Source organism: Cupressus sempervirens, chromosome 5 (assembly GCF_028749045.1).
Source record: "Cupressus sempervirens isolate cs-2001-9-10 chromosome 5, ASM2874904v1, whole genome shotgun sequence".
Taxonomy (NCBI): Eukaryota; Viridiplantae; Streptophyta; class Pinopsida; order Cupressales; family Cupressaceae; genus Cupressus; species Cupressus sempervirens.
In genome coordinates this window covers 845,110,090-845,125,002 of record NC_143122.1, presented here as the reverse complement: position 1 = coordinate 845,125,002, position 14,913 = coordinate 845,110,090, and the positions used below count along the sequence as shown (strand labels likewise).

The following is a 14,913-nucleotide window of genomic DNA, read 5'->3' as shown; positions in this document are numbered from 1 at the left end:
AAGTATCCTCTTAGCTGCCCCAAAATCTTTCATTACAAATCTGCTTGCCAAATGCTTATTCAATTCATGAACAATCTTCATACTAGTTTTGGCAACTAGCATATCATCCACATATAGTAAAAGAATTATAAATTCACCTATGAGCAACTGTTTATAATAAACACATGGATCAGCCTCTAAGCATGTGAACTTGTGCTCAACCATAAACTTATCAAATTTCTTGTACCATTGCCTTGGGGCCCACTTCAATCCATACAAGCTTCTCTTCAATCTGCAATAAAGATGCTCCTTTCCTTTTTTTACAAAGTCTTCTAGTTGCATCATATAAAGTTCTTCATCTACATCACCATGTAGGAATGCAATCTTGACATCCAACTGCTCTAGCTCAGGATCCCATGTAGCAACCAAGCCTAGAATGGCTCTAATAGTAATCATCTTGAATACTAGGGAGAAGATCTCATTGAAGTTGATGCCCTATAGTTATCCATATCTTTTGACCACTAATCTGGCCTTATAACAAACCTTGCCGCCATCTTCTTCCTTTATTTTAGTTCTTTAAAGATTGCCTATTAGGTGGTAAAGGCACCAAATCCCAACTCTGATTTGTTATCAACAAATCCATTTCCTCCCTCATGGCATCTAGCCATTTTTGTGAATCTGAAGTTATATAAGCAGCTTTGTAATTTGTAGGCTCTAATTGATCAAACACTAGTAAGGATAGTTCTGCCTCCTTTGCAACTAACAGCTCATAATTAGAGAACTTTGCTGAAAGTTTTCTCTATCGAGATGATCTTCTGAGTCCTTGAGCAATTTTAGAATTTTGAGGATTAGTATTTTCCTCATTCCTATGGAGTGCACTTGAATTAGAGTTATTTCCCTCTAAATTGCTAACTATAGCTCCTTTCCGCATGTTCTAGATGTTTATCAACATGGGTTAAGAGCTATCAAATGGCTTTGCAATTGCTAGTTGAATAGCAGTTGAGGGAGGCAAAGCAGCTACTACAACTACTAGCACATTGTCTCCACATGGGGAAGAAAAGTCCACACGTGAAGGGGGGGACATAACCCCCTCAACTTCTGTTATTATTTATTACAGTAGTATCTATTGTTAGACCAGCATATGAAGAGTTTGAAGTGCTTGGAAACACCACATTTGGTGTGTAGTCATCATGTATATTAGGAAAAATAGATGTTCAGTGCCATCTCTAATATCTTTTTCACTTGAATTAGATGTAACAGAGATTGGTGAAAATAAAGTCGCAGGAGAAATGAACTATTGACTTCCACTAGTATATGTCTTTGAGTCATTGTTTTTCAAAATAATTGTGGGCACAAATTCTTCCTCTAATGTTGATTATAGCTGCCAACCTAGAAATGTCTTCTCATTGAAGACAAAATCTCTACTCCTGATGATTTCCTTCTCTTTGTGATCCCAAATATGAAACCCATATTGATCCTCACCATAGCCCATGAAGATACCCCGCTATGATTTAAAATCCAACTTGGTTCTTTTTTCTTTTGGCACATGGAAAAATACTTCACACCCAGATGTGAGAATATGAAATTCTTTTGCCTAACCATTCCTCCTTTGGAATTCCAAAGTCCAATCATGATGAGGGACTCTGATTAATGAGATACACCACTATGTTGCATGCCTTAGCCCAAAATTCCTTACTCAAGCTGGCATTAGAGAGCATACATTGAGCTCTCTCAAGAATTGTTCTATTTAACCTTTTTGATGCTCCATTTTCTTGTGGAGTAAACGGAACAACCTTGATTTGATGGATACCATTATTTGCATAAAAAGAATCAAATTATGAGGAGAAAAATTCTCCTCCATTATTACTTTTTAGACACTTAATCTTGTGTCTACTTTACTTTCCAACGAGGCCTTTAAAAACTTGAAATTTAGAGAAAACTTCTAATTTCCTAGAGAGTGTATAAATCAAAAATTTCCTTGTAAAATCATCTAGAAAAGTAATGAAATAATTAGCTCTACCAAAAGAGGTTACCTCAATGGGTCCAAAGACATCTGTGTGAACAAGCTCCAAGGGTGTGCCCTTCTTCTCACTACTAGTCTGCAAGAAGTTGACTCACCTCTCTTTTCCATAGAGACAATGTTCATAGAATTCTATATCAATAGATTTCAGCCCTAGCAGTTGATTTCTTTTTAACATTACATTGAGTCCTTTCTGACTGATGTGCCCAAGCCTTAGATGTCAAAGCTCTGAGTTATGTCCACCATTGTCATAGTAGCTCCCACTTCACTGTTACTTTCTAGAATATATAAACTCCCAACTTTATCTCCTTTTGCAACTATAAAAGATCCCTTTGTTATCTTCCATGTATTAGGATTGTAGAATGTATGATAGCCTTGAGTATGAAGTTGAGAAATGGAAATTAGATTTCTCTTCAATTTTGGAACATTTCGAAAATCTTTTAAAAGCCATTACCCTCCTCCATGTGATGGTAATAAAATATCACTTTTCTCAATAATGTCACAAGCATTATTGTCACCGAAATAAACTTTCCCAAATTCACCTTCATTATAATTTGTGAACAACTTCATGCATAAGAAAGCATGAAAGGATTCCCTGGAATCAAGTACCCATGATTCTGAAATAATATCACTTGCAGCAAGAACTAAAATCCTTGGTTCATACTTCTCATAAGCAGTGTTAGCTTGACTATCCCACACCTTATCTTGTGCCCTTTTTAAAGCATGACAATTTTTCTTTGAGTGGCCTGGTTTGCCACAAAACCAACAATCCCCTTTGCTTTCTTTCGAATCTGTCCCTTTTGCAAACTTCAATCTTCCTCTATTGTTGGATTTTCTACATCTTTGATGACTCCTTCCTCTATTGTCAATGCTTACTGTTGTTGAGGCTTCACTGGATGAGGAAACATCACTCTTTCTTCTCATGTCTTCACCGAGAAGAGTAGCTGCAACTTCATCAAAAAATAACTTTTTCTTATTGGGAAGCGATGTGCTTATGGCTGTTACAACTCCATCCCAACTAGATGGAAGAGAACATAACAATAAGATAGCTTTGTTTTCATCACTTCATGGCATGCCCACCAAATTTTCTTAACTGATTAGAGTATTAAACTCATTGAGATGATTTGCTATATTACCACCATCCTTCATTTTGAGACTATAGAGTTTCTTCATGATGAAAACCTTCTTTGCAACAGACACCATTACATAAGTAGTTCTTAGCTTGTCCCAAACTACCTTTGTTTTTGTTTTTGTTGCAACATTAAGGAGCACATTTTCAAATAGTGAAAGAAGAATTCTTGCTCTTGCCTTCTTGTCCATTTTTTCTGAATCCTCATTAGACATCATGTCTAGTTGCTTCCATTTCCCCTCTAAAGCAAGTGCCAGATCTTGCTTAATTAATAGCGACTCCATTTGCACCTTCCATAGGCCAAAAATTTTTCCTATAAATTTCTACACTTTGACCTCCTCCAAGATCCTAGAATTTCAACCCTAAATTCTAAATAGCAATACCTTGCTCTGATACCAATTGTAAAAGTTAGAAAAGCAATAAAATGCATAAACGATAATGCAAAAGTAGAGTACACAGATTTATTATGGTTCAAACAATAAAGCCTATGTCCACACTAAGTAGGAGAATATATTATCTAATCTAGAAATACATCCACAAGTTACAGCGAATACAATATATAAAAGAGCTCCAAGGGAGACTCTTGAATGTCAGTAGAAGAATTGAAGAGATAGAGTCTCTTGGAGGGAATAATGAAAAATGGTTGAGCTTCATATCTCCAATAGCTGTTGCATGCCTCCTTGATTATTCTCTTTGTATTCAACATTGTGTTCTCTTTCAATAGCTATCATGGGAGGGAAGTTAAAGCTAACACTTGTTGAATGTGTGAATAAAATTAATGAAACAACGAAGAAAAATAAAAGTAGAGTAGGTATAGTCTGATGGCCTATTTTACAGTGTCTTCAACTGTGGGATTTGTTAGTTTTGAAGGGCCTTTGATGGAAATTAGGTCACATCGAGGTCTTCGTCAATGTGTGAAGAGCACAAACATTAAAACAAAAATTATTTCAGATATTTTTCCATTTGAAAATACCATCGAAACCCATACAAGATGTAACATTTTGATACAATATTTCATGTGACGTTGCATTTCTATCTTCTTAGATGGATAAACAAATGCAACGTTTAAGAAGTTCTTGAAAATGGATGAGGAGGAAAAGAATGGTGATTTTTACAAACTGGGCCAAATTAAGGTTATCTAGCGGGATGTGCTTTCATGCATTCGTGAGTACTTTATCTTAGATGGTAGAGCTAAACATGTTCATAAATTTCATTTTGTGTTTCTAAACCATTTTAGGCACAAAGATAGAATCTCATTTCCCTTATATTTGAGATTTTCTTTGCTCCATAGTCTCCAAGCTCATAGAAAAGAAGAAACCCACTTGATTTTTCATGAAGGATTAATTTTACTGATTGAGAATTATTGTAAGAACAAGGCTATTGTGTCTTCCCCTCCTTCTGAGAAAAAGAAGGGCTCTGTGAGTGAAACCTACTCTAGGAATAGTAAAGGAGAGGAAGGGGTTAGTGGATGAGGAGGAGAACAGACATGTGGGAGATTTTAGCTCGAATTTGGAAGGTTACCCTAGTGGCAAGGGTGAATCTAGTAAGGAGGAGATAGATGAAAGCAATGATAAAAATACTGTGTCGAGTAATGCTAGTGAAGAGGATACCAATCAGAGTGAACAATCCCTAGGAGTGAGGGATGAAGAAGAAGTAATGGAGAAGGGAAAGGAGGAACTCTTTAATAAGAATGCTGAAAATGTGAAGGAAGACATAAGGAATGAGAAGAATGAGTCTATGGGTAAGGAAGATATGGGGGATGATAAGGATGATTATGTTGGTAGAGATACAAGGCTTTCTTTCCTACATACTACAAACTTCAAGGTAGACTCTTCCCTTCAAACTAACTCCTAGGTGTATAACAAATTAATGAACTTGAAAAGAAAAGTCACAACAATGGAGCAGAACCAAGAAACTAATTGCATAAAGACCATCAAGTTGGAAATTCAGGTTGGTAATATACTAGAAAAACTAAAGGAATATGAAAACAAGCTCTAGTTATCGATCAAAGAAAGTTGTAATAATATGGATTAGGTTACTTCTAGCATTTGTGTAGCTGCTGCTAGCTTAGGGAAGAGAACTAATGAAGAAATCATATCTCTGGGTGGTCCATGTAAATGAACCAGATAGAGCTCTAGGAAAAAAGTAGCTGAGGGCATCGTGGGATCTATAGTTAATACCATCCAAAGTACTATGGAGGCTAGAAAAGAGGTGGCCCAAATGATCAAAGAACTATAATAGTAGTTTTTCTATGTTTCTGGTTTTTGGTCTCTATCTTGGTAGTTGTTCTAGTTTCTAGTCAATTTTTTAGGTTTTTAATCTAGTTTTGTTATTTTAAAACTAGCTTCTAGGTCCTTTTAAAACTTGGCCTTGTTTTTTGATTTTATCTTGTGATTTTAGGTCCTTGTAAAAATTGAATTTGAATCTTTTAAAATGGCAGGTTTCATGTCCTTGTAAAACTTGGTGGAACTTAATGGTTTATCTTTTGTTTTCTTGTTAAGGGTTTTAGGTCCCCTTTAAAACCTATTTTTAGCTTTATCTAAAACAATCTTTTATGCAAGCCAAATGTGTTCCCCAATGCTCTCGATATCACACACTTTCCAATTTTTAATTCTATATTATAAGTTTGTCTTTTTTATCAGTATGAATCCAAATTCTGAATTAACTATTGGCCAAATTTGCCTTTCTACCAAAATCACCCTATTTGAATTTAAATGATAAAAGATCACTTTCCATTCATTTTAAATATTTGAATACCATGGAAATATGAAATAATTAAATTGGGGGCTTTTAATATTTTCATATCTTGTTTAGTTTTCTTTCGGGGCTCCTACAATTTTGCACACCATCAAATCTTGCACAGATCTACAACGGGCACTTTCCTGCTTCTTCAATGTGAATGACCTTTACATAAAGCAAGAATGTACCTCGCTACCATGTGCTATATAGGTCTCATTTCTTGCAGGTCACCTTTTTCACCATGATTATATGCTAATATGAGTTGGAATACGGCTAAGTTTCTATTGGCAATCACTTTCCCACATTCTATCTTTTGTTAGACTTTTTGACAATGCAAGCAAGTGATATTGTGACATATGGATTGGTGGGTCTATCCTTCTTTGTTGGCTGCTAGCACTAAAAGTGGGGCCAATTGGATGCCAGGTTTTCCTAAGGTGGATGTTGAGTAGTTTATGGGCCTAAAAGTATTAATGGGGAAGGTGTAGTAATGACAAAAAAATTCATCGATCATCGATCTTTCATAGATCGATGATTAGTGCTTTCTTGCATCATGGAATTGCTAAAACTTCAAACATTGCAGGGAAGTGCCTGAAGGTTACATGTCTTTGTGGGTTGGAGGAGGTACCATTGCAGTTAACATTGGCAATTGGGTTGACACTTTTCATTGACTACCATGGTTAAGTTTGAGGGTGGTGCGGTTAGTTAAAAGTGATATGCTCAAATGAGTGGAGAATTTGTGGGGTGGCAAAAAGAAATAAGACTATTGGCCCACGTGGCCCATCTTGGTTGCAAGATTCAGTTGACCTATTGACTGTTCTAGTTTATCGAGCCAACTATGAGGAAGAAATGTTTTCTTGCATGATCCAATCTTCATAATTGATTCCAACCACTCTCCAATGAATGCCATGCCTAGTGAATGAAGGAAAACACTCCACCACCTCTAGTTTTATCCATCTACTTGGTTAGAGTGAATTAATGGTGTTGTTCTATCTTCTCAAGGCTTTTTTTTGGAAAAATATTAGATTTCATTATATTTGAATCTATGTCAAGATCAAATTTTCTCTAGAACTCTATGATTATTCTTTGAGCATTTAAGATAGTAGTTGTGGAGTAACTTGATTAGAAATATCTTAGTTATGCCTAAACTATAAAGGAAAATTTTGTAATCTTTGTAAAGGTTGATATTGTTAGTTTGTGGTGAATGATCAAGGAAGTACTAGACATACTTAATAAATTCTTTGGGGTTTGGGGTAGCACCTAGAAAAAACAAATTAGGTTGTGGCAGACATTGTGGTTGATGTATGGCTAACATATGGTGGACATATTGTAACCTTAAAGTGGCATAAAAATACTTGTATAAAAGGGCCTAGGGTTAGGGATTATTTCATTGTGGTGATGCAAAATTGGTTCTTGTGGCAGTATTGAGTTGTAAGGGATTACAAATTATAATCAAGTTGTAATAACTAGATTGTAATAATATCAAACTTTCTATTTGGTGGACATAGCCCAGGGATTGAGTGCACCACTTTAAATCTTGTTGTCTTGTGTTCTTTTCTATGTGATCTATTATTTTCTATTATTGGTTATATTTGCATGTAATTGTTATTTCTATCTAAGGTTTAATCCTAACAAGTGGTATCAAAGTTAGGTTGTTTTTCACTTATCCTATGTAGGAAAGTCTCACGGTTGAGTGGGAGTGATGGAAGACAAGGGTAAGCTACGGGTTGATAGGTTTAAGGGTAGAACTTTCAGTTATGGAAGATGCAAATGGAAGACTATCTTAATCAAAATGATTAATGGAAGCTGTTGGAAGGCAAAATCAAGAATCAAGGATCTATGTCAAATTATATGTTTCACAATTTTTAAAATTTATTTAAATAAATAATTTGTTCTCGAGAAATATATTAGTATAAATTATGATTTAGTAAAATTAATATTCAAAATATTTTAACAAGAATAAAAAATGTTGTAGTAGATGGGTTCAACGTTGTTTTTAGATTTGATCTTGTAAGATTTTAAATCTTTATATAAGTGTTGCAATCTATGAACTATCATCATCATGTTGAAGAGTAGTAGATAGATTTTAGATCAACTAATTATATAGTATGGGTCATGTGAACTATAATCATAATGTTAAATAAAAGTAGATGAGATTTATATCAATTATAGCTCCTACAAACTATTATTAAGATTTTCAACAAAAGTAGAAGAATTTTGAATCAACTAATTATATGCTATAGGTCCTATGAACTATTATTGTACTACTAAATAAAAGTAGATGGATTTGAGATTAGCTAATTGTACTATTATAGGTTTTATCAACTAATATCATGATATTAAATAGTAGTAGAATAATTTAGATAAGCTCATTATACATCATGAAGCAATTTAAATCTTATACTTTAAGGAAACTCTTTAATAAAAATAGGAGTTGTTTTTTTAAGAAATAGAAAATTGATTTGAAAGCAATCCATTATATAGTTTATCAAACATCCAAGTTTAGATAAAAAGACATAGATACACATGTACAATTATAATTAATTTATATATTTATAATGCATGATACATTAATTTTTATTAATGAGTTGCAATCTTTTTAATAGATAGATCATTTTTAATATATAAAATTTTAGATTATACTATTTTTCATGTTATATTGATTGATCAATATTATTGTATTGTTGTTATCAATCTTTTGAGAATAGACATATGGGAAAATAATTTTTTATTGCTTGATAATAAAAGAAAGTTTAAAATTATAGGTATCATTTAGCTATGTATTTTTAAAGAACAAAATTTATGAGAAAATAATTCTTAAAAACTTTGTTAGAATAGAAACTGCATGGTCTCTACCTTGTCTTGTGATGTATGTAAGAAGTAGGTCCTAGGCCTTGATATAATCTCTTGTGTCATGCTTTTTTGGGCAATACATTGATCCAAGCATTCTATGCTGATTCTCCAAATCTTTCTTAGCAATTGATGTCTTTTCTACCTCATCTTCAAAAAAATTTGTGTCACTTTAAGATGTCCAAACTTATAAAATAGCATATCTATGCCAATTTTTAAAATAGATATTTGACTAATAGCATAATATAAAGTAGATCTTTCTTTCTACTTGGTTTTGTTATCATTCCCCCTACACAACACGCAGTGGATTCACAACAATAAAATAAGCTTCTCTAACTATGGACAAGATGGGCCAGCCAATGATAACATACAATCAGCTTACTGTGTTTAATTGTCATACAGATAAGGAAGAAGAACATAAGTACATATCAGAAATGACCTATTAAGTTGTTTTAGGACCGTAAAATGCATTTTTTAATGTAAAAGAACATTAAATGTGTTACACATTCTTTTGAAACCTTTGGACACGAGTTTCCTACTAAAGAGCATGGTTTTTCTAGCATATGGAGCAACCATATGGGCTACTATTCTACCTCCTATTTTTTCCTCTAATGGGACCCCATATACATGGATCCAAGGGGTTTCTAGATTTCTCTATCGATATATATTAAGAGAAGAAAAGAAATCTAGCCTTTATGGATTCATCATAAATCATAATATGATCATCTATAAGGAAAGGCCTCTAACTTAAATCTTTCTCAGTTTTTCTAGAATTTAAAATTTGCCTTCTTTATTAACAAATGATTATATTGTAAAACCCTCTTAGCAATATCATAATTTGACTTTCTATGGAAAAACTGTCCTCATTATCAATGATTACATTCTTGTAATTCAATTGACATGTATTTTCTTCTCCTTTGCACAGGTTGCTAGGATCCTTTTATTTACAAGAATTCTTTTCTTTTCTTTAGTTTCTTCTATGCTATTACTTTAAAAGCTTTTGTTGATCTTGATGGAGCGTACACTTTTACAAAATTAGAGCTCCCATCTTAGCACAATGATTCAAATTATAACAAAAATTGGACATTAAGCATGGAGAAAACATCAAATGTAGAAATGATTCATGAAGTTCATGATGCAGGTAAGAAACTACATGGTCTCTACCTTGTCTTGTGATGTATGTAAGAAGCAGGTCTTAGGCCTTGATATAATCTCTAACATTTTGTTCAAATTTTCTCAAATTTATAAATTTCAACCTTATATTAAAATAGATTAGAAAAGTTCAATTAGATCTATCAACTAAGTCTGAAAGATTAATACACATTTAAATGAAATGATGCATCAGGAAATTTAAATTTTATATTTAAGAATGTCTTTTAATTTTTATAAATTTTATTCTACTTATAAATCTCAAGTTTAACGTTTATCAAAATATGAAGAAAATAGAAAATAATATTTCATGAAATGTTATCTATTTTCTCCTTAATATTTGAAGTTAGGTTTTACTATTAAATTTTTAAATCAAAGAATAGAAAATTATATAAGTTATATTAAGAAGATATAAGTTTTTTGTTAAAAGAAATTAAATGCGTAGAATTATGTCAATAAGAAAGAATCAAAAAAATCTTCTTCTCTTTCAAATACCAATTTATTGCTATATATGCATAGCTTAATTCTTGTCATTTTGAAACTGATCATTTTTTATCCATACATTATAGATATCAGAAAAAAATTAACTATGGATGCTCAACAAAATAATTCTGAGAACACTATCACAAGCTCACTTCTTCCGAACGACTTGGTGCAATCAAGCCAAATTGTTCAAACTTATTTGGATAGATTGGGAACAATCATTTCTGAGTCTTGTAAAAAAATTACAGATGAAATTCATAATGCGAGCTTTCATGTTCAAGGTGTCCAAGATTCTCAAATCTTTTAGATGGGACAATATACAAAGGAAATTTATGACGCATGGAAGAAATCATTTGGGTTCTTTGAATTTATGAAAGACATCTACTATGATGAAGAGCACATAGATGGCGAAAATAACCTTTTCCTCACTAATGAATTCCACATGTTTTTGCATCACTATAATGGAATCCAGGAGTCATATTATTTGACATTATCATTTTTTTTTATTAATTTGTTTGTTCGACTTATCAATTTTGATGAACGTATGTTATTTTTCCTTTCTCTTAAATAAATTTAGTATTATACATACAAGACTATTTGGTATTTAGTATATTTGTAGATCTTATCTACACAAAAAAGTTCCTCCTATATGTATTTGTGAATTGTTAAACTATTAATTAGAAATGAATAAATATCTATCTTATCTAAAGTGCAATGTCACTAAATTAATGTGATATTTTAAACCAATTTTATAAAAAATAATTTACTAAATCTACTATTTTTTTAATGTTTGGTTACAAATTTATAAATCAAGTATGAATTTCCAATCGGATCAAGAAAGAAGACAATACCAAATGGAGCAACAAAGAGCATACCAGAGAGAATACCAGAGAGAGTATCGTAGACGACGACAAGAACAAATGACACAATCTGAAAGAGAAGAAGAAAGAAGAAGGAAAAATGAAGTCCGACGACTAAATTATGCTAGACGAAGGGCAGGATTGCTAATACAAGAATTGGAATTACAAAATAGGGATAGAATTACTCATCAACGAACATCCGATGAAGTATCTCGTTTTGAAACACAAGGGAGACATGAAGTTGATTTTGAATCAAGTGAGAGGTACAATCAAGCATTACCTGTAGTTGTGGAAATGAGTCACCAGAATGAAAATTCAAGAACAACAGAGCGTGTTCCTAAAACACCTCATCCTACAAGCCAAAATAGGATAAATTTAGGTAGATAAGGCAACAGAGAAAATATACAAAACCCAACTGTATTTCTTAAGGATAATTTCTATAGATCCCAAATGAAGTTTCGACAACAACTGGATAGCTTGAAAATGCCACAGATGTGTTATATTTGTTAGGAATGGTATCTACAAATGAAAGTGGTCCGTACATCAGAAGGTCCAGTATGCAATAGATGTTGACAAGAAAAGGGAAACAATTGTGTTCTTCAAGGCTGTGATCAATCGGCCGCCTTCCGCAGGCAATTTCTAGTGTAACCGCACAAAAGCTGTACACGTCAGCTTCTGGACTGGTTTTCCCTATTATATAGTACTCTAGAGCAACATACCCCCGCGTGCCCGCCACCATGGTCGTATGGGAATCCTCCTAGTCACGTTCCATCAGTCTCGCCAAACCAAAATCACCCAACTTGGCATTGAAATCAGAATCCAACATTACGTTGCTTGCCTTCACGTCTCGATGAATGACACGCTGGTCCCACTATTCGTGGAGATAAACAAGAGCAGAGGCAATGTCAGAGGCAATACTATATCTTCGGCTCCAATCAAGCGTATCCTCCTGTTCCCCAAAAATGTGTTTATCCCGATTCCCATTTGGAGAGTACTCGTAGACCAGAAGTAACTCTCCCTTTTCGTGGCACCATCCTAAAAGCCGCACAAGATTACGGTGTCTCAACCTGCTGATTGTTTGAACTTCGGAGACATACTCCTTTCTTCCTTGTCTCGATCCTTGAGCTATTCTTTTCACAGACAGCGCGTCCCCTGTGCCGGGCAGGATTCCTTTGTAAACGCTGCCGAAGCCGCCTTGTCCAAGCTTTTCTTTCTCGCAGAAATTTCTTGTCGCGGCACTGAGCTCGACGTAGGAAAAGCTTCGGGGGCCATGAGAACAGCATTCTTCTAGCTCTGGATCGCTCTCTTCCCTAGCCTTACCTTCTCTTTCCCTTTTTCTGAAATACTGCCACCAGCGAACAACTATGAAGCCACATAGGACCACAACAACGAAGAACACGCATATCAAATAAACTTTCACAGAAAATCTGTTTGCATTGCCATTTCTATGTAATTCACCAGGAGGTCCGACTTCCCACGAATATTTAGAAGTAAAATTCCAAACTTTTACGGTGTGCGTCTCTGTGTACTCTCCAATGGCAGCCGAGAAGCCAATCTTGATGTACTCTGGTAGATAGTTGCTCAGATCTATTGTGTGGTTAAATAGAGGAATTTTGGGTTTAGAAGAATTATACCAGAGAAAGAAGTGCAGAACCTTTTCTACACCGTCATAATCCACCCAGGCATCCCATGTCGCGTTTGTGAGATTTTGGTCTGTAGAGCGATTGAATAGACTAGATGTATTGAGCGGAAAAATCAACTTCAAAAAAATGCTATTGACGTTGATCCCAACATGATTGTCATCAAGATCCCAATCGTTGTTGTATGTATCAAACTCCACAGCAACCATCTGATAAGATGATTGTTTAAAGCTTTCCTCATTAAACAAGCCAAGAAATCCACCATAAGCGTCCTCTGGTGGTTCCAGTTCGAATGGTGCCATGAAGAGCGCAAGTCCATCTCCATGATTATTGTATATTTCGTTGTTCAGATCAATATTGAATTGAAAGTAAGTTGAAAAATTGGCCAGAGCCCCAGTAGACCTATTCCATAGCGGAATACGGTCAGTATAATATGCCCAGCCGGAACTGTTCTTAAGGTTCCCTGATGCTTCATTTCATGTAAGCTGCAGGGCTCCTTGATTACTCTCTTGATATGTGGCATCATTTTTCCTTTCTATACCTGTTAGAGGAGGGAAGCTAAAAGTAACGTTTCCTGCATGCGATGATAATAGGAAAAGAGCAACACAGGTTAAGAAAAGGAAGGCCCGTGTAGGGTGAGTGAATTTAGCCATCCTAATATGTGATTTAGAGGGTCTCTGAGGGTAATTTGTTAGCAATTATATTTTGTAGTGCCTTTCATAGGAAGAAGGCTATTGCAATTGTTCAGCCGATTCCATTTCGAGATAGGAACGAACACATAGGCCTCTCTCTTCATTATTATCTTACAGGATGGACCTTCCGATTAGTTAGTCGGGATGGACCTTTGATGGCCCACAGATTTCATCGAGCTCTTCGTGGACGTAGGGATCAGAGCCCAAGAAAACTCTTTTTGATATCAAGCAACGTATAATTCTTGGTGGAAATCCTTGTGGATATTCTAACGAAGTACAAACTAATTGTGAAATACATGGGCTTCTCGTTTGATATTCCATTTTAGTCTTTATGAAGGTCGGCGGGCATGGTGCACAAGACGGTGGATAGCATATAAGTGGAGTTGTTTCTACAAAATGTTAAATGCCTCGTTAGTTTGTTCTCTCTAGATAACTAACTAATTTTATGATTCGGCATTTCCTAGAAAACACATAGAAGTTAAGCATTTCTTGCAGGTGGTAGGATGATTCCATTTTGGCCTACCAACGAACAGATAGGCCTCTCCGTGTTGCGTTAAATTTCATGATTGTTTTGTGACGGATAAGCCCTGGGAAATTGCTAGTCACGATGAAACTTCGACGAAACGCATCGAGGTCTTCGTTGACGTTGAGATATCATGAAGAGCGTGCAAGAGAAATATTTTCGATGTCATCCGCTACGGAGTTTTTTGTGGAATCCCTTTGGGCATTACTAAAGAAACACATCGAATACGTTGAAATTCTCAGCGGTTCTTCTTGCAATGTTCTACAAGTTTAGTCTTTTCAAGGCGAATAGGCATGGCCCACAAAATACCGGATATCATAAACGTCCAATTTTCCGTATAACATCGTGAGTTTGTTTTCTCTAATATTATTATCCGGAATTTCCTAGAAAACAAGAGCACTTAAAGGAGCTGAAGTCCCTCTCTTTTGATCAAAATAGAAGATGAATCTTATTAGGACATTGGGTGATCACTACAACATGAAGGGGGGTTTTAAGATAATATTGGAGATAATTTTTGAGTAAATTGTTGTAAATGAAGACAAAAAAAAAGTTGTGTAGACAATAAGGAACAACACTATTATTGTGTCTTAGAGATGATTTTAGTATTTTCTTTATAGAAACGTCTTTAATCTCGCTTATTTTCTTCTTCAAAATAGTTCGAGAAAAGATGGTATGAAAATAATAAGTTCTATATATATATATATAGCAGTGTAATTAATTAATTCATGTTAAGGCATGATGGATTTGAACCACCATCCCTTGCTTGTAATGTAGGGGCTCATCCATTGAGCTAGCACCTTTTAAAATAAGGAAAAATAAAAGTCTAAGGTTTTACAAATAAGAGATACAAGA

General features: G+C 34.5%; 1 protein-coding gene across 1 annotated transcript; it reads right to left on the bottom strand.

The window, feature by feature from the left end:
* Positions 1 to 12,077: 12,077 nt before the first annotated feature.
* Positions 12,078 to 14,405, bottom strand: LOC149558557 (L-type lectin-domain containing receptor kinase IX.1-like). Its single transcript, XM_089830920.1, has 3 exons — positions 14,371 to 14,405; positions 14,062 to 14,151; positions 12,078 to 13,293 (listed from the first exon to the last, which is right to left on the bottom strand). The coding sequence occupies exons 1-3, from the start codon at positions 14,403 to 14,405 to the stop codon at positions 12,078 to 12,080; spliced, it is 1,341 nt and encodes a 446-aa protein (XP_089687046.1).
* Between the last annotated feature and the right edge of the window lie 508 nt (positions 14,406 to 14,913).

Bases quoted from the DNA above. Each gene is read 5' to 3' on its own strand.
- LOC149558557 (XM_089830920.1), bottom strand. From the start codon at position 14,405: ATGTTATACGGAAAATTGGACGTTTATGATATCCG. The intron at 14,152-14,370 runs GTATTTTGTGGG...GTTTCGTCGAAG, and splicing joins TTGGACGTTTATGATATCCG to TTTCATCGTGACTAGCAATT. The intron at 13,294-14,061 runs GTAGGCCAAAAT...CCTTAAGAACAG, and splicing joins AGAGGCCTATCTGTTCGTTG to TTCCGGCTGGGCATATTATA.